This window comes from Saimiri boliviensis, chromosome 5 (assembly GCF_048565385.1).
Source record: "Saimiri boliviensis isolate mSaiBol1 chromosome 5, mSaiBol1.pri, whole genome shotgun sequence".
NCBI lineage: Eukaryota > Metazoa > Chordata > Mammalia > Primates > Cebidae > Saimiri > Saimiri boliviensis.
This window is the reverse complement of record NC_133453.1, coordinates 144,305,620-144,325,413: the sequence shown is the minus strand read 5'-3', so window position 1 is coordinate 144,325,413 and position 19,794 is coordinate 144,305,620. Positions and strand designations below refer to the sequence as shown.

Below are 19,794 nucleotides of genomic sequence, written 5' to 3'. Positions count from 1 at the left end.
TTTTTGTCCGTAGCCGTGCTCTCGGGGGAGTGAAGCCAGTGTGCAGAAAGGCGCGGGAGGGAGGCAACAGACGTGCAGTTTCTGCTAAGGGATTAAGTTACAGGGAGGGGACAGACCCCAAAGCAGAGGGGAACTTTCCCAGTGGAAACTGAATCGCAGTTGACTGTGGCTTCCCTTGTGTGGTACCTTAAGCTCTCTGGCAGGCAATGAGCTTTGATGCGGCCACTCTCAGATTTGCTAAAAACACCGCTTTGATTCCCAATGGAGGGAACAAACCCTCTTGGAAGAACAGCTCCTGCTGGGTCCCCACGTGACCTTTAAGGAAGCCAGGGGGTTCTCCTTGTTCTGCCCACAGAGCAGAAGCAGTGGGTACAGCCTGGATAGTGCCTTCACCTACTTACCTGGGGACCCAAATGAGGTCTCTGACGGCGAGGATCTTCACGGCCTGCAGGTGCTGGCTGAAAGTCTCCCCGTCCATGGGCGTCAGCTCATGCTCAGACCTGTCGGAGGCAGCGCCAGGCTCATGTAGCCTGTCCGAGTCCTCATAGTCAGTAGAGGAGAAAGGCACACTGGAAGAACTTGCTGGGGAGCTGGGCAGGCTTGAGGGGGACCTGGCAGCCTGGCGGGGTGGAGACGAGGAGTAGGAGGACATGGAGCAGTAGTCGGTGAGCGATTCCTGGTGGATCAGGATCTGCGTGCCCAGCTCTTCACTGTACATGATGCTCACGTCCGCGATGGAGTCCCCCTCGGACTCCTTTGGGTTGGCTGTGTGGCTGCCCCGGGGTTCCATGTCCAAGGGCCGCACAGGAAACGTGTCCCTGAGGGGGCTGGGGTCCCCACAGAAGTACCGGGCGCACAACTGGTAAGTGGTAGAGTGGTACATCACCAAGGAGTTGGCCTTGTCATCCAGGCACCAGACGACCTCCTCCCCCCTGCCCTCAGAGCTGCACACAACCGACGTCACCACGGAGGGGGCCGCATAGGGTTCCAGCCGCCTGCAGATCTCCAGGGAGGCACAGTCGATGACAAGGAGCCCCGGCCCATTGCTGTACCAGACCTCAGAGCCACTGTTGACCACCTCCATAGCCTTCACCGGGTAGGGGTTCTGCCGGGCGTCTTCGTCCGAGATGCTGAACTTGGACCTGTTGGCCGTGTGTGAGCACAGGTAGGAGCAGCTGTCGTTTGGGGCACCCCGCACCACGGGAAACACAGCCACAAGCCCATCAGCGAGGCCTGCTAAGACCAGGTAGGAATTCTGCAGGAGGAGACAGGATGCGTCATGCCCTTCCATTTCCCACGCCCCACGTTCCAACAGAGACACAGAGTAGGCACTGCACTCCTCTGTGCCCACACTGGGCGGGCAGGCGGCTTTCTACCAACACGCCTCAGGGCAGCAAAGCTCTTAGAAAACCAGCTCCTAAGGAAGTGCAGCTCCGGCCCAGCAGAGCCACATCTACCATCCCTGCAGAAAGTAAGTAATGTGTCACCCAGAGGCAGGGCCTGTGGCACCAAGCGAGGTCGCATGTCACCTGGACCACATGGGCTGCCTCTGCTGGTGCCAGCTTCTTGCAGGGTGAGCAGCAGGGAGCTGCCTTCTCCTTGAGGCCACTGAGACCTCCTTGGCAGGACCTGGTGCCTGCCTTTTCCTGGGTGCTGCTTCATGTGACAGCAGCGTGGGTATAGCAGGCATCTGTGCACTGCCTCCCAGTCCTGCCTGCCACCCCACCAGGTGAAGTGTTCCATGAGGATGGGCCCCTTGCCCACCATGGCACTGGCTTGGCACAGGGAAGGGCTTGGTCTCCTTTATCTCTGTGGCCCTGTGACTCCACCTGGCTCCTGCCCCAGGTGGACAACATGCGTTTGCTGAACTAATTCTGGAAGAAATCGCTTCCTATTCAATCCTCTCATGGAGGGCTGTCTCAGCCTGCTGAGTCTTCATCCCAGCTTACATCTGTCTGAGATGCCGGTGGTCCAGCTGATGGTGATGGGGTCCTCAGGGTGCCCCCCACCCCCGCAATGAAGAATGAGCTCTTCTACACCCACCAGAGGTCACGGGGCAGAGGCCAAAGTTGCAGAGACCATGCCGAATGCTGGGCCCACCCCAGACCTTCCCCGGTACCTTCCAGGGCAGAGCCGGGAACAGAGCGCAGCTTTGCAGCCTAGACACTGAGTCGGCTGTGGTAGGGGTGGGAAGAGGTCCGCAGAACAAAGCCGGACTCAGGGCAGAGCAGGGAGCCGGGCCTCGAGCCAGTGAGGGGGCAGGGCGGAAAGCCTCCTTGTGGGGAGCTGGGGCGCTCAGAAGGCTGGCTGTGCAGGGCAGTGGAGTGGTGGCCCGCAGCTCACGGTCCAGGACAACATGCCCTAAGCAAGCGTATCGAAATCCATCCCCAGGATTTCAGGGAGAGAAGGCAGCCAAGGCAAACAGGCTCCAGGTCTCTATCTGGAATCCTGGCTCAGGCCCCGGCCAGGGCGGTGAGCGCCACGTCTCGGCTGGGTGTGAACATGCGTGCGCGTGCAAGAATGCAGGCTCTGCCCTGGCGGCCTCGGAGGGGCAGACACCCTGCACAGGAGGCCCTGCACAGAGCCGGCTTTATTCCCTCTGGTCGTGTGGGAGGTGGTGCCCTGGCTGGGGGCTCTGGCCCGTGGTGGCCTCAATAACACTTTGTGTCGTGTTCGCCTGTGCTCTGCTGTGGGCCGGGTCCCAAGCTGCCTAGCCTCACTGTGGGGCCATGGTCATAAATGACTCTACGGTTAATTTCATACCTGGGTTTTGTTTTTTTTAGAAATGAAACTGAAGAAGGGTGAAGGGAAGAGCTCACGTATTTTGCAACCATCCAGAAGTAGTAATAATGCTCATTTACCAAGCGCACCAGCCTCGACCTTTGGGTACGCTAGGCCTTCTCTCTGTCTCTTCTTGCGCCTATTTCATAGATGGGCAAACTGGAATTGGATGATGATAGCCACCACATTTTTTTTTTTTTTTTGAGGTGGAATTTTCCTCTTGTTGCCCTTCACCACAATCACTGCCTCCCAGATTCAAGTGATTCTCCTGCCCCAGTCTCCCAAGTAGCTGTGATTACAAGCATGCGCCACCACGCCTGGCTAATTTTTTTGTATTTTTAGTAGAGATGGGGTTTCTCCATGTGGTCAGGCTGGTCTTGAACTCCTGATCTCAGGTGATCCGCCTGCCTCAGCCTCCCAAAGTGATGGGATTATAGGCGTTGAGCCACTGCGTCTGGCACCACATTCTAACAAAATGATACCATAAAGGCTTCTTGCGCATTTACCAAGGGTGCCTGCTGCACAGATGGGCCCCTCAGGGTGGATGAAACCGGAACTCCCTGAGCCAGGCCTGAATCCTGTGGGTGGAGGAGCCTGGACAAGCCAGGGAGCTCCTCCTGCGGAGGGGCAGCTTCTCAGAGAAGGGGCCAAGGCCCTTGGTCTTGAGAACTGAATCGGAGGCGGTCTGGGAAGAGGTGTGTGGAGGGGCTGTTCCTGGAGGAGGCTGGGATGTCAGGGACACAGCACAGAGTGGGGTGCTGTGTGGGGAGGGTGCCGGGGCCGGCAGAGGCTGGGGGACAGCCTCACAGAGGCTGGGGCTAATCCCAAGTTACTGCACAGCTGGCTGGGCCCCCTTGGGGTGTTACTTAGGAAGGCCAGAGCTAGGAGGTTAAAGAGATGAGTCTGCAGGGCCATGCTGGACAGAGGAACCGGGTTTAGGGTAGACGGTGAGTACTTGGGGGGAGACAGAGATGGAAAGAAGGAGATCAGGACCTCCAGGACCTGGTGACCAAGTGGCTGTGGCGAGGCTCTGGCCTGGGCAGGTGGAGAAGAGGCTCCTGATGCCACTGCCCTCCGAAGGGGAAGGGCACACACATGACTGCTCACTGTGCCATCGCACCAACAGGCATTCCACCTGAGTCAGGGTATTTGCACGTGAAAGCGAGTTTTCCCCTTTCACTTAGCCCTCGGTCTGGCTGGGCACTTAGGTTTTCGAAAACCAGAAGGCACTAACGATGGACCAGGTCTGTGGTCTTTCCTCCCACGTGTCTGAGGCTGTGTCCTCGGCCAGGTGTTCCTAGAAGCTGTGGCTCTGCAGTCCCCACCCTGACATAGCTTTGCGCTGTTCCCAGCTAGGAGGCCCCTCCCAGGCACAGAAGCGCATCAGAAACCTGCATACCCACCTTTGCCCTAATCTCACCTTTTTAATCACAGGCACAGCCAGGAAGCAGGTGACAATAGCTGGAGTATCCAAAGCCTGTTGGGGCGTGTTTAAGGGGCACATGCCCTTGAGGGTGTAGATGTAGATTTTCTGGTCCTGCAGAGGCAGACAGGTCCACTGTGAGACCCAGGAAAGTGCCTGGCATTTCCCAAGGCATTTCTGTGAGGATACACTCGGCCTTGGGGATCCCCTATAGATCTTAAAAAGTAACATGGATTGACACGTTCTGATGGGTTGCTCAAGTATTTCTGTTCTTTGTAGAGACTTTGAAAAATACAAGCCAGTCTAAAGAGGAAACAGAAAGCAGCCCATAATCTATTCCCCAGAGAAAACCACCATTGGGATTTGGGGGCATAGCCTCTCAGAAGTTCCTGAGGTGTCTGTGTGTGCACGTGGTACTGGCAAAAGTGGACTCACGCTGCAATGCTGTCTTCTCACTGCTCTTTCCACGGACAGCATGTTTTAGGCAGAGCCCCGGCTCTCATTCATCCAGGAGAAAATGATGTGGGGCATCTCCTGGCTGTCTGTGACTGGGGCGCACTACTTTGGCTAATCTGTTGTCAGATTTTTCTTAACACGGATCCCTGAGGCCTAAGTGGTATGGATGCTTTTGAGATTCGTGGTATGTATCTGAATGCACTTCCAAACTGCCCTGGGGAAAAGCAGCACCTTTCTATCCCACACCCACAGCCCCAGGACATTTGTGTCTGGCCAGTTCTCAGGATTTCTCAGAAGACAGCTCCCTGGGCCTTCTAGTGACTTCTCTGATGTAAAGGCAGGAGGCCTTCAGAGCTGAGTAGACTCAGCAGTGTTATCAGAAACCCAGGCATGCCCCTAGCCTCCTGGGTCTCTCCTCTGCTGAGGGTCTACATCTGGTCGTCACCATCCCTAATCCCGGCTGCCAGCCAGCAGCAGGCCACCCCTCGTGACAGGCCACTATTTCACGGGGCTCGTGGCATTACTCTGGGATTGCACGGGGATGCGCTGAGGGTTATCAGAAAATTTGCTTGACCTGGCGTCCTGTATTTTTATGAAAGTGGTCCCCGCCCAGGGGCTGCACCTGGTGGGGTCCACCTGGCTAGGCCTGCGGGCAGCACTTACCTCAGTGGCCATCCACAGGGATCTCTGGACCTGGAGCTGGCAGCTCAGCTTCATCCCAGGGCAGCTCATCCTCTGCACCTCCATGAGGCCCTTCTCTGTGTTTACCACCGTGTAGTTCCTATAAGCGGTGGCAACTGTGAGGTTAGTGCCTGGGGGCCAGGGGTACCTCCTTTGCCCGGGCCTGGCCTGCCAGCTGCAAGACTTGTCTGTCTCCCTTGCCCCCACCCAGGGTTGCAGCCTGCTCATCCTGAGAGGGCAGAGCCGGGTTCTGCCCACAGGGTAATGCTTGACCATCGCCAGCAGGAAGGGCATTCTCGAGGGAAGAAAGGCTGCCCACTTTCTGTGACCCTTGCGGGTTGAGATGCTTGCCCCCAGCATGAAGGAGGGGCCCTCCCACTGGCCATACCCTTCCCACCCCTATGATGTGGGGAGCTCCTCACTGCAGAGAAGACAAATCCAAGGCTAAAGACAAGTTGGGAGAATTCCAGAGGAGACTGGGTTGGGGAGGTGTGGGGCACTCAAAATGTGCTCCCAGCACGAGTGCTTTGAGAACTCATGCTTGTCGATTGTGAGAGCCTTGGCTCACCAGGCTGGCTGTCCCTAGCATCACTGCCTCCCCTCAGCTGTGGCGGACATCCTGGGCCCCTACCGCATGGAAGAGGAGGCTGAAGCTGACGGGGCTGGGAAGTTCTGTGCCCCACATCACATAGCCCTGTCCCTCAAACTCAAGAGGATACGTTAAACTCGTGGATAGAAGTTCTCAAAATAAAGTTTCTCCTGCCACAGAATTTTAAAAAGCCTCACCACTGTTGCCTGATAACGTGTTTGCAGATGATAGAAATGGTGGAAAATACGGCAAACAAAAACTTCGTTCAGGTACATTTTCCTCTTTTTTCCATCACTTTTTATGCATCAGAAGAACAAAGCTAGGATATTCTAAATAGCTTTTACTTTGAAAACAGATAAAAAGAGAGAGTCATAAAGAATAATTGCCCCTGTTCCCCACTAGAATTGTGTCCTATGCGTTCCCTGTTTACCCGTTCATCTGCCTTGTCTCTCCCACCCTCCTTTCCTTCCTTAATTCTCAGACAGATCTCAAGTCAGGCTCCACCCTGATTCCCCTGCTTGGCTGCCTGTGTGCTTCCAGTCTGCCTCCTCCTCCCTTCCTGTGAGTGAGCCTCTCTTCAGGCTGCAGTGAGAACCTTCGCAGGACACAGGAAGAGGCCTCTCTCTTCCCTCTGGGATGAGTCTTCTGAGCCCTCAACAGAACTGTCTCAGGTGTCTGCTGTTTCTGTGTTCCTAGGCCAGCAGAGCAGGGTCCAGCCCAGTTTCCCAGGATCAGTCTGGCTCCAAGCCCTCTGATTTGCCCTCAGAAGTGTCTGATGGTGTCCTTACTTCTGGGGTGGCAGATATTCCAGGTCCACTTCCTGCCCCAGACCTGAACTCTGCCATGATTCTGAAGAGTCCAGTTCCCTTTGGTATTTAGAGACCACAGTCTGGGTCTCAGGGGTGTACACTGGCATTTGGTTGGTCCTTGTTTTTAGGCCTTTTCAGTGAGCAGAGCTGAGAAATATGTTTATTTTTCTTCAAATATATCATGAGTCTGTCCAATCAATTTAGAACTGCAGGCTTTTACTTACTCTATGTCTCTTTCCCCTTTAGCCCATTCTGAAAATCATGGTTTCCAATGACAGCAACATAATTATTCATTAATTTACTCCACAACCACAAGCAATTTCTTAGAATAACAATCATAACAGTACTACCAACAATATAATTACTGAAACCTGTTTAATTAAATATGTTTGCTTTTTGTTTTGTCTTTAGATTTCATCCCCTCAGGAAGGCATGCTCCCTCCACTGCTGTCTTTTAGAATAACTTGTCTCTTTTCTGAGACAGGGTCTCACTCTGTCACTGAGGCTGGAGTGCAGTGGTGCAATCACGGCCCACTGCAGTGTCGAACTCCTGGGTTCAAGCAATCCTCTCACCTCAGCCTAAGTGGCTGGGACTACAGGTGCTCTCCACCATTCCTGGCTAATTTCTGTTATTTATTCATTTATTTTTGTAGAGATGGTTTTGCCATGTTTCCCAGGCTGGTCTCAAACTCCTGAACTCAAAAGATCCACCTGCCTCAGCCTCCCAAAGTGCTGGGGTTACAGGCATGAGCCACAATGCCTGGTCACAAAAATTTCTTTAGCGTGCAGTTTCTTAGAGTGTGTCTGTGTCACAACACTCAGTCTTAGTGGCATAAAATCTGATGCAAACTCACAAAGACTGACCTAAGAGAAACTGTGAAGTCTTTCATTTATCTTGTTATGGCTTAGGTTCATTCCTTAGTGATATTTCCCCACTCCACCCCAGGCACCCTCTCCAAAGGTCACATTCCAGATGCTATCTTTACTACTGACTGTGCATCTCCCACTCACCCCATGGCGAGCATACCTTGTCTGACCACCACCTTGTAGTTTTTGGGCTCACCCCACCTAATACCATAACTCTGGAGATTTTTTTTTTTTAACTCTAGCAAGACCTAGGGATCCTTTGGTACTTTCCATTGTCCTCCCTGAATTTATGGCTTCATTTAGGTTCCATGGTCCACCTCTGTATCACTCCCTTGACACCTCAATGTCCCTGCCCCCTCTCCCTCCTGGCAAAACCCCAACTCTGCTTAAACCCACCCTGTTAACCCTCCTGCAATCTGGGGCAGCAGAACATGCTTGAGAAAGTCACATAACCAGGCTGACGGGTCTCATTTCCTTTTTAAAAAATATTTTTAAATTTTCTAATTTTTTAAAAGATGTGGTCTTGCTGTGCTGTTCAGGCTAAACTTGAGCTCCTGGGCTCAGGTGATTCTCCTGCCTCAGCCTCTTGAGTGGCTAGGACTGTAGGCACATGCCACAGCACCCTCATGTCCCCAGACACCCTGGCAGATACTACCCATTTTTGGCATCTCTTAACCACAAAACCATTCACACACATCTGTTTGTGTGGACTCAGCTTCTGCCACCCCTGCTTTCTCTTGAGTAGACTCTAACCAGCTTTTGAACCTTACTGTCTTAAATACTTCTCATTATGATCAACATTGACTCTGTTCCCAAATTCCACGGTGGCCTCCCACCCCAAACATAAAGATGGCAGGGCAGGCGACAGGAGCTTACCTGGACTCCTCTTTTCCGTCCCAAAACACCACAGTGTACTCCTGGCCCTGGGATGAGAAGAAGGCTGTCTGCTTCCCACAGGGGAGCGCGTACATGAAGGTGGCAAAGGTCGGGTCCTTCATCTGGCTCACCACCGACAGGGCCAGCGGTCGCTGAGGGAGAGGGGCCACCAGAAGGGGGAGCAAGGTCACTTACAGCCAGATTGGTGCCAGTTCTGCCCATGAGATCAGCCAGCTCCAACCAGGGAGGAATGAGGGATTCTGTTCATTCAGACTTGATCCAAACAAGAGGCTGAAACAGCTTCAGATGTCAGGAGCAAACCCACCCAAGTGACTGGGTCGTCCTTAGCTATGACAACTTAAGCTCATCTGGTCAGGTAAGCTGAACCCCAGGTATTCCAACCCAGGCCCAAGGACGTACATTCTTCATCTCACTACATTGCCCAAGCTGGAGTGCAGAAACTATTCACAGGTGCGATCATAGCACATTACACCCTTGAACTCCTGGGCTCAAGTGATCCTCCTGCCTCAGTCTCCCCAGTGGCTAGGACTATAGGTCCAGGTCACCATGCCCAGATAAGGGCATACCTTCTTCTAAAGAATACCCTGTTTGCTCCCGATACATTAAACTGATTTGAACAAGTTTTAACCTAAAAACCCCTAGCCTCTTCCAAAAATGCAAAAAGGTGACCAACAAAAAACTAGCCTTAACACTGTAATATAATCCCTGATTCTCACAACCAAACGTTTTCCCCATTACTTTACAAAGAGATACCCTCATTCTCTCTGTTCTTGCATAGGGACTGTATTGCTATAAAGGAGTTGAGCTACTTTGTTTGCATGGAGAAGTAACACAAAAGTTGGGGAGGAAAAGGAAGTTTGTTTTCTAAGAGTGACACACACACACACACACACACACACACACACACACACACACAAAGATGAAAGCAGTATGTTAGGAGCAGGAAATCTCACCCTCTAGAATAAATGAGCAGAGAAAGGTTACCAATTGTGATGGGTGGGCAGCCACACACGCACACCCTGGGGACCCACAGCCTCCACCACATGGCAGGAAGACCCAGGGCCCTGGGCTCTGTGCCCTGGGTACCTTCTCTGGTTTAGTGTCCCAGCACTCCATCATGAGTGCCTGCAGTCGATGGAACTGTACTTCCTCCGGTTGCCCCAGAACTGGACGAATGCCCTTGGACAGCTTCTTGACAATCTGGAGCTGGTGGTGGCCCAGTGCAGGGCGCTGCCCTGACAGCAACTCATAGAGCACCATTCCATAGGAGAACATATCTACCTGGGCACAGAACAAGACAAGTCAGGTCCCTGCCTGGGCCCAGCGGCATTCACAAGCTGGCCCTGAGGTGGAGGTAGCAGGGAGACACAAGTAGACAAGAACAAACATCCAACCAACCACCTGACCGTGTCCCCCTGTCCATTTCTGACCACCCACTTTCTCTTCTGTCCATTTATCTACACATTTTCTCATCCTTGCATCCATCCATCCATCCATCCACACACCTATCCATTTGCTTGTCTTTCTGCACATTTCATCCATTCTTCTCATCTGTCCATCCATCTATTCATCCATTTGACCATCTTGCACATTTATCTGTCTTCCTATCCTTCCTCTTTTCAATCCACGCATCCATCCAGCTTCTCACCATATTGTCCATTTGTCCACTGTCCCATCCATCCATCCATCCATCCATCCATCCATCCACCCATCCATCCATCCATCTGTCCATCCATCCTTCTATCCAATAAAACACACTGAGAACTTGCTGTTAGTCACCGATTAAGGACTCCAAGGAGGCCATGGTCCTTGTCCTTGAGTACCAAGACAAGGGAGGAAATACATACCCTCAGCTTAATGTGCTTGGTACTAAGTGCTGTGTATGCAACTCATAAAAAAAAGGAGTGTCTCCTGGATCACAACATGCTGTCTCCTCTAATTTTAATAATCATAAAAAGGTCCAGCAAGGAAAGATTTATACAGACCCCTATAAGGATCAGGAAATAACATTTTAGCAGGGGAATGGCTGAGATAGACTTGAGAATTTTAACTGTGAATGTTTCCATAACCATCTGAATTTCAAGGTGAACTCCTTGTCGAAGCCACCTGCTATGATGAAGCTCTTATTTTTGTTGCTCTGATTTGCCTTTTCTATCTGAGGCAGCAGTCACAGGTGCTGAGCTAATCCACACGTGCACAGGCCATTCCTACAGCAATTAGTCAACGACCATCTGAAAAATCACCAAATAAGAAATTATAGACAACGGAACTTTAATGCTGGGTGATTAATTAACACGGCTGGCACTAGATGTGATACATTGCATAGCCAGATGATTTCCAGTTGTCTGTGTCCCTGCATCTACCAAATACCCATCCGGGATAAATCTTATCAGAAGATCAGCATTTAGTCATTGTCTCAACTGAGGCTGGCAGTGCCATTGCCCGGGGATGCCAGCTTGTCCTTTTACTCTTCCCTTGGTTTGGCATTCAACTTGGCCAGCACCCTGTGACCAGGGCTTAAGGCCAGGGGTCTTTAGCATCCTTATTCTGTCTGCTCCTCCTGAGCACCCTGCAAGGCTGGTCCTGTGTCCTCATTGGGCACATCCAAATGTGAGTTGAAACCCAAATCCTCACCTGTTTCTATCTTGGACTCTTCATCTACCATTTATATCCTCTATGATGTTTCTGAATTGAGGTTTGAGAATTCTGAGGCTAAGAAGTCAACCTTGCCACAGGCAGGGAGACATAGGCCCCTGTGCCCTTCTGGTTCAAGGCAGAACCTCCCTCACTGAGCAAGGAAGGATGAGAAGAATGTGCTTTTGGAATGCTGAGCCCTGAAGCTGCAGATGTCTCCAGAACTGCCTATCTGGCCTCAGGGCCGGGCTGGGGGATGGCAGTGGGTCAGGCAAGTACCTTTTCATCATATACAATGCGAGGCCTGATCTCTGGGGCCTGGTATCCCGGAGTGCCCTCCACGCCCAGAGCGCCCTCATGGAATGACTGCCTCGAAATCCCATAGTCAGACAGCTTGATGTTGACATGCTCCTTGACGTCAAGGGACCACACCAGAATGTTGTCCGACTTCAGGTCACAGAAGATGATGTTCTTCTTGTGCAGGTAGGCCAGGCCCGAGGCAATCTGGTAGGCTATTTTTTGGGTGAGCATATGTCCCAGCGGTATAAAGGAAGAATCTTGCAAAGTAAAACAATTTTCAAATGTATCAAAATTTCAGTTTTGATAGAATCAAATTATCATGATAGCAGCTGTCTTTCTGTTTTCTTAGCTCCCTAGATACTTCATATTCTTTTTTTTTTTTTCTTTTTCTTTTCTTTTCTTTTTTTTTTTTTTGAGACAGAGTCTCCCTCTGTCACTTGGGCTGGAGTGCAGTGGCATGATCTCGGCTCACTGCAACCTCTGCCTCCCAGGTTCAAGCAATTCTTGTGCCTCAGCCTCCCAAGTTGAGTAACTGGGACTACAGGCCCATGCCACCATGCCTGGCTAATTTTTGTATTTTCAGTTGAGACGGGATTTCACCATTTTGGCCAGGCTGGTCTTGAATTCCTGGCTTTAAGTGATCTGGCTGCTTCACCCTCCCAAAGTGTGAGCCACTGCGTCTGGCCCCTAGATACCTTATATTCTATTGACACATTCTCACTATTCTCCGGACTGCCAGAAGGGACGGAGAATGGCCTGGTTAAGTGAAATAGTATTTAGGACAGAAATGCTCAGCACTATAGCTTCATTCATGATACCTTATTTCTGGAATTGCTGGCACTTTTGCTGAACCACCAAGGATTCAAAAGTCCTTGATTTCCAAATCATCTCAGGCCAAGGCTGTCCTACGTCAAGGAGTGAGCTGCAAGCATCAGAATTGTGTTTGGCTGGGCGTGGTGGCTCATGCCTATAATTCCAGCACTTTGGGAGGCTAGAGTGGGCGGATGGATTGAGCTCAGGAGTTCGAGAACAGCCTGGTGAAACGCCATCTCCACAAAAAACCGGAACGACACAACAGCAGCAATGGAAAATTAGCTGGGTGTGGTGGTGTGTGCTTGCAGCTACTCGGGAAGTTGACGTGAGAGGATTGCTTGAGTTTAGGAGGTCAAGGCTGCAGTGAGCTGAGATCGCACCACTCTACTCCAGCCTGGCCAACAAAGCCAGACCCTGTCTAAAAAATAATAAAGAATTCTGTTCATAAAATTATCTTCCATTGAGGCAGAAGTGATTGATTTTAATAGCATTTCTTCTTCCCTAGTCAAAAGACAGCTACCTTTCACCCTTTGGCAACTCTTAGTTGCTCATTTCAAGGCAAATTACTTTAACATTTTATCTAAAAATATGATATGGTCCCATTGACCCCAGGATCTCAGAGTCTCCGCAGTGATAAGTGTCTGCAGTTAAGAAAATGAGTTAGGCCGGGCGCAATGGCTCATGTCTGTAATTCCAGCACTTTGTGAAGCTGAGGTGGGCGGATCACCTAAGGTCACAAGTTCGAGACCAGCCTGACCAACATGGAGAAACCCTGTCTCAACTAAAAATATAGAATTAGCTGGGTGTGGTGGTGCTCGCCTGTAGTCTCAGCTACTCGAGAGGCTGAGGCAGAAGAATGACTTGAACCCAGGAGGTGGAGGTTGCGGTGAGCCAAGACCGTGCCATTTCACTCCAGCCTGGGCAACGAGAGTGAACTCCACCTCAAAAAAAAAAAAAAAAAAAAAAAAAAAAAAAAAGGTGATTTAATGCAGCTCCTGTGCTTGGTGTCCTCCCAGTGAGGGCTGCCATCATCCTCCTTTAACAGGCAAATAAACTCAGCAAAGCGCAGCAGAGCCTGGTCTTACCTGACTCCACAGTGTGTGCTTCCCCATCCTCACCAAGTCTTTGCCCAGTGACTGGACCTGGCGAGGTGCCTGGCCTCACACCCAGGGGATAGTCACGCAAACCACGGGCTGTGCATGCCCTGGGCTTGGCAAGGCCATTTGAGGCTCTACCCCCATGGCAGGCAGGAGTTGCCCGGGGCTCTGCTGGTCTCAGGGGCCAGGTGGGGCACCCACAGTACCTCTGGTATTCTCGGACAGCACGGTGTTGAGGCTGCTGAGTGGCGCGAGCTCCAGGGCGAAGCAGAGCGGGTGGATGCTGATGCCGATGAGTGCCACAATGCAGGGGTGCTGCAGCGCGTGCAGCATGCTGGCCTCCTGCCGGAACTCCGAGAAGTTCTTCATGGCATCTGTGGCCCGCAGGTGCCTCAGCATGGTGTCTGCCGGGGACAGCACTGTGTCAGCCAGCAGGAGGACCCAGGGTGCATTTGCCCTTGGGCCTCAGAGGTGGCACAGAGCTTAGACCTGGGAAGCACAGGTCTGAGCAAAACAGCACCTAGCTGGGACCTCCTTACCTGCTGGGGTGTTGGCAAAGTTTTTGAATTTCTTGATGTGGAAGCGCTTGACGGCCACGGGCTGGCCCTGGTACCGGGCCCGGTAGATGACAGTGCCACTGCCGCCCTGGCCCAGGATGCTGCTGTCATCCTCGCTGTGTTCCAGCTTGCTGTTCTCCAGGAAGAGCCTGCCACACACACCCAGCATCAGCCACACTGCCCTCGCCCTGACGCGGTGGGTCCTGGGCTGGGTCATTCGTCCCCATGGCTGAATGTCATGGTTCAAAGCCATCTGTGAGGCTGGACAGCTCTGGGCTACCCCGGCCCTGCCACTTGCAGGTGGGCAAGGCTGGGAGGGCTATGCAGGCTTGCCAAGCCCCAGCCTCCCCTGTAAAGTGGGCTCAGGACGGGAGTGGCCTCAGAGGTGGTGATGGCTGCCATAGGGCGAAGCCCAGGGAAGTGGTGGCTGTAGAGAAAGGATCCCTGTGGAAGTTTTCTTCTGAAAGATGATGTTTCTTATTTCCTCCCACGTTCTCTCCCTAGTTATCATCTTGGGTCAGCATAGGTAGAATCAGCTCTAAGAACAGATCTGAGGGTTCCAATGCTCAGTGCCAGGGCTACAGATAGGAGTCAACATTTGACAAAAAAGGTAAATGAGGCTATGGGTGGGAGCTCTCCCCTTCCTGAACTCCCCAGGAGCTCTAGCTGCGCTTACCTGCTGGCCCCTGAGTGCCAGCTGGGTGGGAGTCAGAAGGGAGAGGCAACTCGGGAGAGAGCAGCTCTGGTTATGAGGGGAAGGGGTGCGGTGTGGGGTAGGCAGGGCGGCTGCAGCTGCAAAGTGCTTTCCCAGCTGGGCCTGCCAAGGCCTCCAAAATGGAAAGCCAGCAGCCTGCTCTCTTTGGGCAGCTGAGGATAGGAACCTAAAAGGTACTGCGATTTGGTGGGAAGCGAAGGCTGGGGCCCCTGCTGGTCCCAGAGGGGTCTTCCTGGAGATGACTCGGCAATTCACGATGAGGATACCACCCTGTGACCTGCGCTGGGTTCTGGGAGGGGCCTTTGGGCATACCTGGCTGGGAAGTCGGTCATGAACAGCTCAGGGACCAGCTCCTGGAGCGGCACGGGGAAGTCTGGGTGTCTGGGGCAGGAGATGAAGTCCCTCTCGATGGCTGTCAGCACACAGTCTTCCATGTCGAAGTACTGCACACCCTCTGATTTCTCACTGGGGTCTGTGTGCTGGGCCCAAGTCGTCTCGCAGACCGGGCAGGGCACATACTGCTCCATGAGTGGGGTCCCGTCGCTCTCTGTGGCCGTCAGGGCTAAACAAGGACAGAACAGGAGACAGTTCACAAGCAGGTGGCACAGGTGGGGCCCCCGAGCAGCACTCTGCACCCCAGGCCCCGAAGCCTTCACAGCAGGGGAGCTGCCTGGCCTGGCCTGTACCCAAGAGACAGGCTGAAACCCAGTGTCACCTTCAGGAGCCTTTTCTTGGAGAGCACAATTGTTTGTCCTGAAAGATATGTCTAGAGAGGGTTCAGAATGCTTCTGAGAACTGTCCAGTGGTTGGGACACTGAGCAGGCTGGCTGAGGGCCCTGAGTGGAGGGTGGGGATCCCCCCTGCATGACTGGGCCCTAACAGGTTAGGTCTGAGCTATCCTCCAACAAGCCCACCATCGCAGTGTGTAAGGCGCCCTTCTTACAACGAGAAACAACAAGGTTACAATGTCTATGAAGGCAATGCAGGGGCAGAAATGAGTGCAAATGATCACAGACAAAACTGAGTCATTGGACATGGGTTTCCTCACACGCCTCTGATAGGAGGTGCAGAGAAACACCCTCCAAGGTGCCCTGTGGAGGTGCGCTCAGGGTGGGCAACTGTCTGCTTCATGCAGGGTAGGAGGTGGATACCTAGAACTTTCCAGGCATATCTGATACCTGCAAGTCCATGTGCAAGGTATTCCACTGGAAGGGGCCCCTGGCTGGGCATGCCGGCTCCAGGTAGCCTGTCTCAGGGGCTCACCTGAACCCTTTTCATCTCAGGTGACCTGTCAAACTGCCCGGCACCTGCTGTGGGGGGAACGCTGGCTGGTGGGGAGCTGCGAAGTGCTCAGAAGGGTTCACACGGGCCTAAGGGCCCCCTTGCATGGCCAAGTGCCTCCCAAATCCCTGTGACACACACACCCAGCTGTCTTCTCCGAGGGCTCCTTGCTAAGCCTTTTTCCTTGTGGGTCAGCCTTCCTGCTGACACAGGAAGGACCCCAACCCTGACAGAGACCAGACCCTGTGTGAGATATGGCAAGGTTTCTCTTCAAACAGCTGGCTCAAGCTTTTATTCTTTAATTCCCAGTACCCCAACCCTTTCTTCTCCTTTTCTTCTTTCTGACTTTACTACATGCCCAAGCACGCCACAGCACCAGTAGCGTTATCAGCACACGCTCACATTCCTTTCCTGTTTAAAGAAAGACCAGCTCTGTAGTTGGCCACAGACGACCCCTCCTCCTCTCCTCTCTCCCCCATCATGTGTCCACACATCCACCTTATCTAAGAAAGTTTAAATGTTTAGCCAATCAAGTCTAGTTTAAATTGTGCAGTCTGACCCCAGCCAATGGGGAAAGGCCATGAAAGCAAGAGTCATGTTAAAAATAAAAGCTTCTACTCTCCTTTGTTCTGGGTGCTCTCGTAGCAACCAGCCATATGGAAGGCACCCCCCCTGCACAAGAGTAAACCTGCCTTGCTGAGAAATCCTTTATCTAAGCGCTCATTTTTCCTTACGACTCCAGGCCTTATTTCTAACGCCCTGGGATCTGGAATGTGTCTCCTGAGTGCACGCCACCACTGCTCTTTCGCCACCTTCCCTGATGCTTTGGGATGCAGGCATCGCATGCAGGCGAGGCTGGCCCAGGAGGCTGGGGGACACGCCAAGGCTTGCAGGGGGCAGCACTGCAATTCCAAACCCACCGTCCACCACTCCCTTGCTCGGCCTCCAGTGTTCAGGGCCTGAGGCTCTCAGAGCAGCCTCCCCCACAGCTACTTGCTCCATTTAGCCCAGATGGCCTTCCCCGCTGCAGGCTGCTCCGGGAGTCCTCTCTACCCCAGAGCAAAACAAACAGGGGGCCTCAGCAACTTCGCCCAAAAGTATTTTTTTTTTTTTTCGAGTGAACTGTCAATGAAGAAACAGATCCGAAGGGTCCAAAAAGGGCTGTGTGAGTGGGTTGATCACTGCCAGGATGGGTGGGGCGGCAGGGAAGGACAGCAAGGCCCCTTGGAGGCCCCAGCTTCCCTTCATCCCTGTCCCTGCACAGGAGATAAACCTCCATCTGCCGACCTCCCCCCGATTTCAGCCACACTGGCCTCACTGTGAAGACAAGACCTGTGTGAGCTCACACGGAGCATCTCCGTGGACAGCTCGTGGTACCAGTGTCATCTTTCTTGCCATGCCTGTGGGCAGCTGGCAGGCTGCTTCCCTGCAAATTCCCAGTGGGGTCTGAGCCCCACCTTCCCCATGGCACTCCCCCCAGTGACAGAGCTGGACTTCTCAGGGCCAGGACTCCCATGAAGGGGCTGTCAAGACACCCTGGTTTTCTTGGGCCAAATACCAGTGGGGTTTTTGTCCTTCCCCCGAAGCAGCAGCCCCACCCTGATTCATAAAGGAATATTAGCATGAACAAGGGCTTGTTTCCAGAACCTTCTCTTACCAGGAAACCACTGATCAATCAAGGAATTGACATGATCCGTGATGAAAGCCATGGCCGAGAAGTCCCTCATTTCTGACTGGCAAATGATTTTTATTCCTCCACTTTTCTTCTTTTTCCAGTTCACGTCAGAAGATTCCACACTGCAACCCAGAAAACAAAAGGAGCCCATTGTGATCTGGCTCTGGGGGTCCCTGGGATGATATCCCTGCCCCCAGGGACAGGACCCAACCTCTGGGGACCTGGAGGGCGTCTGTGCCCTGCAGGACTGATGGGGGACTCCTCCCTGTGCGTACGTGTGTGTGTGTGTGGCCCTGCCTTGTTCTTGCCCTGGACCTGGCCTGGTGAAGGAGACGCCAGAAAGATTGCAGTCAGGGATGCTCAGCCTGGGAGCTGACCCTCAGGTGAGGCTCTAAGGAAGTTCCGGGACCTCCCTGAGCCTCAAGGTTCTCATCTGTGCAGCAGCAACTGTGGGGTTTAAGTGAGAAGCTCTATGTGGAAGCGGCAGGTCCCAATCAAGCCCTCTGTAAAGTTACCTCCCCTTTCACTTCTTCTCCTCTCAAAGAGCTGAAGAATATTTTGCAAACTTCATCGTAAATATTAAAATAATCTTGGGTGTTTATCATTCATTAAGCCTGTTGAGCTGACTTTAGTTCTACCGTTCTCAAAAGACCGAGAATAAATGGCACAGTGGGGGTGAGTTCTGTGTCTGGTTATGGGCAGTGGAGATGGGGGCTGAGGAGTCCCAGTGCCCCCTGTCCCCAGCCTCGCTTCTAGTGGAACAAGGGGACGGGCAGGATGGCTGCAAGGTCACCAAGGTGACCGGAATGACCGTGGGAGGTGCTCAAAGCTCTCCTGAGCTCAAGTCCTGAGCTGTGGCCACCACATCTGCCTTTGCCTTTCCCGTCCTGCGAGCGGGGCTCAGCCGGGGGGAGGAGACCTGAGCCTCTGGGACACTCATGGGAGGGCCTCACATTTCTAGCAAGCTGCCATGAATGAGAAGCCGCTCTCAGGAGCACAATTCTGGACACCAAGAGGATGAGACATCCTGCGGAGGTGGCCCTGGGGCGGCTGCCGTGGCACCTGCTGGCCCGGCAGGTGGGCTCCCGGATGCTCCTACCTGAGGTAGCCCCCATCAAAAGTGACCAGGAGCCCTTCCTGCCAATAGATGGTCTGATTTCTTTTCACTCTGAATGTGCTACAGCGATTTCTCTGGTTTCCCGTAAAACTGTAAATGGTGACTTTCCTGTTCCTGCTTTTAGTATTCTTCTTGTTTTCAAACAGCTGAAAGACAGAGAAAAGACCCTGCTTAAGTATTCCGGGCTCCTCGATGGCCCTGGGCAGAGCTCTGTGGAGGCCGGGCTGGGCCCCATCTTGACAGATGATCACCGTCTTTCCCACCCTCTCCTCCCACACCGCTCAGCCCTGCTGCCAAATTAAATGTTACATTATCTGATGGGGTCTCCAGGGCATTCCGGAAACACAGTTTTTCCAAAGAATTGAAACATAGGCTGTCCTTTAAATTTTTTTTCCCCCTTTCTGACTTTACAAGCAAAACTTCATATTAGAAAATGTAGAAAATACAGAAAAATGTAAGAGGGAAAACCAAACACTAATTTAACACCAAGCAGAGAGATCATTCAGATTTTGGTATATATTATTCCAGGATTTTTTTTTTGTCTCCATATATGTATAAAAAACAGCTGAAGCCATATTGGATTTCTAATTTTGTATACTTTAAAAAACTTTACTTTTCCTATGCCATTAAGATCACACATTAAATTCGTTTTTCTAAAGTTTAATTTTCTATCAAGTATAGCCATTTCCCGAACCACCCTCTTCTGGAAGGGTAAGTTGGTTCCCATCTTTTGTTCCTTCAAAACCGCCGTGAGGCAGATGAGAAAGGCACAAAGCTTTCTCTGATTGACACCAATGTCTTTCGTTTAGATGTTTACCAGTGGGATGATGTGTCAAAGGGCCTGGATGTTTTAAAGCTCTGGATGCGTCCTAAGGAATCGCTATTTGAATGGTGAGACCGTCCTGTGCACCAACTACCAGTGCGCGTACGGCTCAGCCTTTACTAATGTGATGGATGAAAAGTGGCGTCTCCCTGCTGCCTGAATTTGCATGGCTTTGATGAGTGACGAGACAAAACTCTTTCTTCCTTCCTGCCACCCATCTGAATTTCAATAGGACTTCTTTCCTAACTTCAAGTGAGGGATACTGCTGCCCGGAAGGGC

General features: G+C 52.4%; 1 protein-coding gene across 4 annotated transcripts in view; it reads right to left on the bottom strand.

Moving 5' to 3' along the window:
* LRRK1 (leucine rich repeat kinase 1) overlaps positions 1-19,794 on the bottom strand; it is a 173,377-nt gene that overhangs the window by 29,393 nt on the left and 124,190 nt on the right. For all 4 annotated transcript variants that reach the window (XM_074400107.1, XM_074400106.1, XM_003940541.4 and 1 more), the window contains 11 exons: positions 18,675-18,838; positions 17,558-17,697; positions 14,932-15,181; positions 13,887-14,053; positions 13,554-13,751; positions 11,417-11,694; positions 9,590-9,784; positions 8,483-8,634; positions 5,324-5,441; positions 4,202-4,318; positions 402-1,255 (listed from right to left, as the gene is read on the bottom strand). In XM_074400107.1, the coding sequence (XP_074256208.1) occupies positions 402-1,255; positions 4,202-4,318; positions 5,324-5,441; positions 8,483-8,634; positions 9,590-9,784; positions 11,417-11,694; positions 13,554-13,751; positions 13,887-14,053; positions 14,932-15,181; positions 17,558-17,697; positions 18,675-18,838 (2,633 nt within the window). The remainder of the gene's footprint in view (positions 1-401; positions 1,256-4,201; positions 4,319-5,323; positions 5,442-8,482; positions 8,635-9,589; positions 9,785-11,416; positions 11,695-13,553; positions 13,752-13,886; positions 14,054-14,931; positions 15,182-17,557; positions 17,698-18,674; positions 18,839-19,794) is intronic.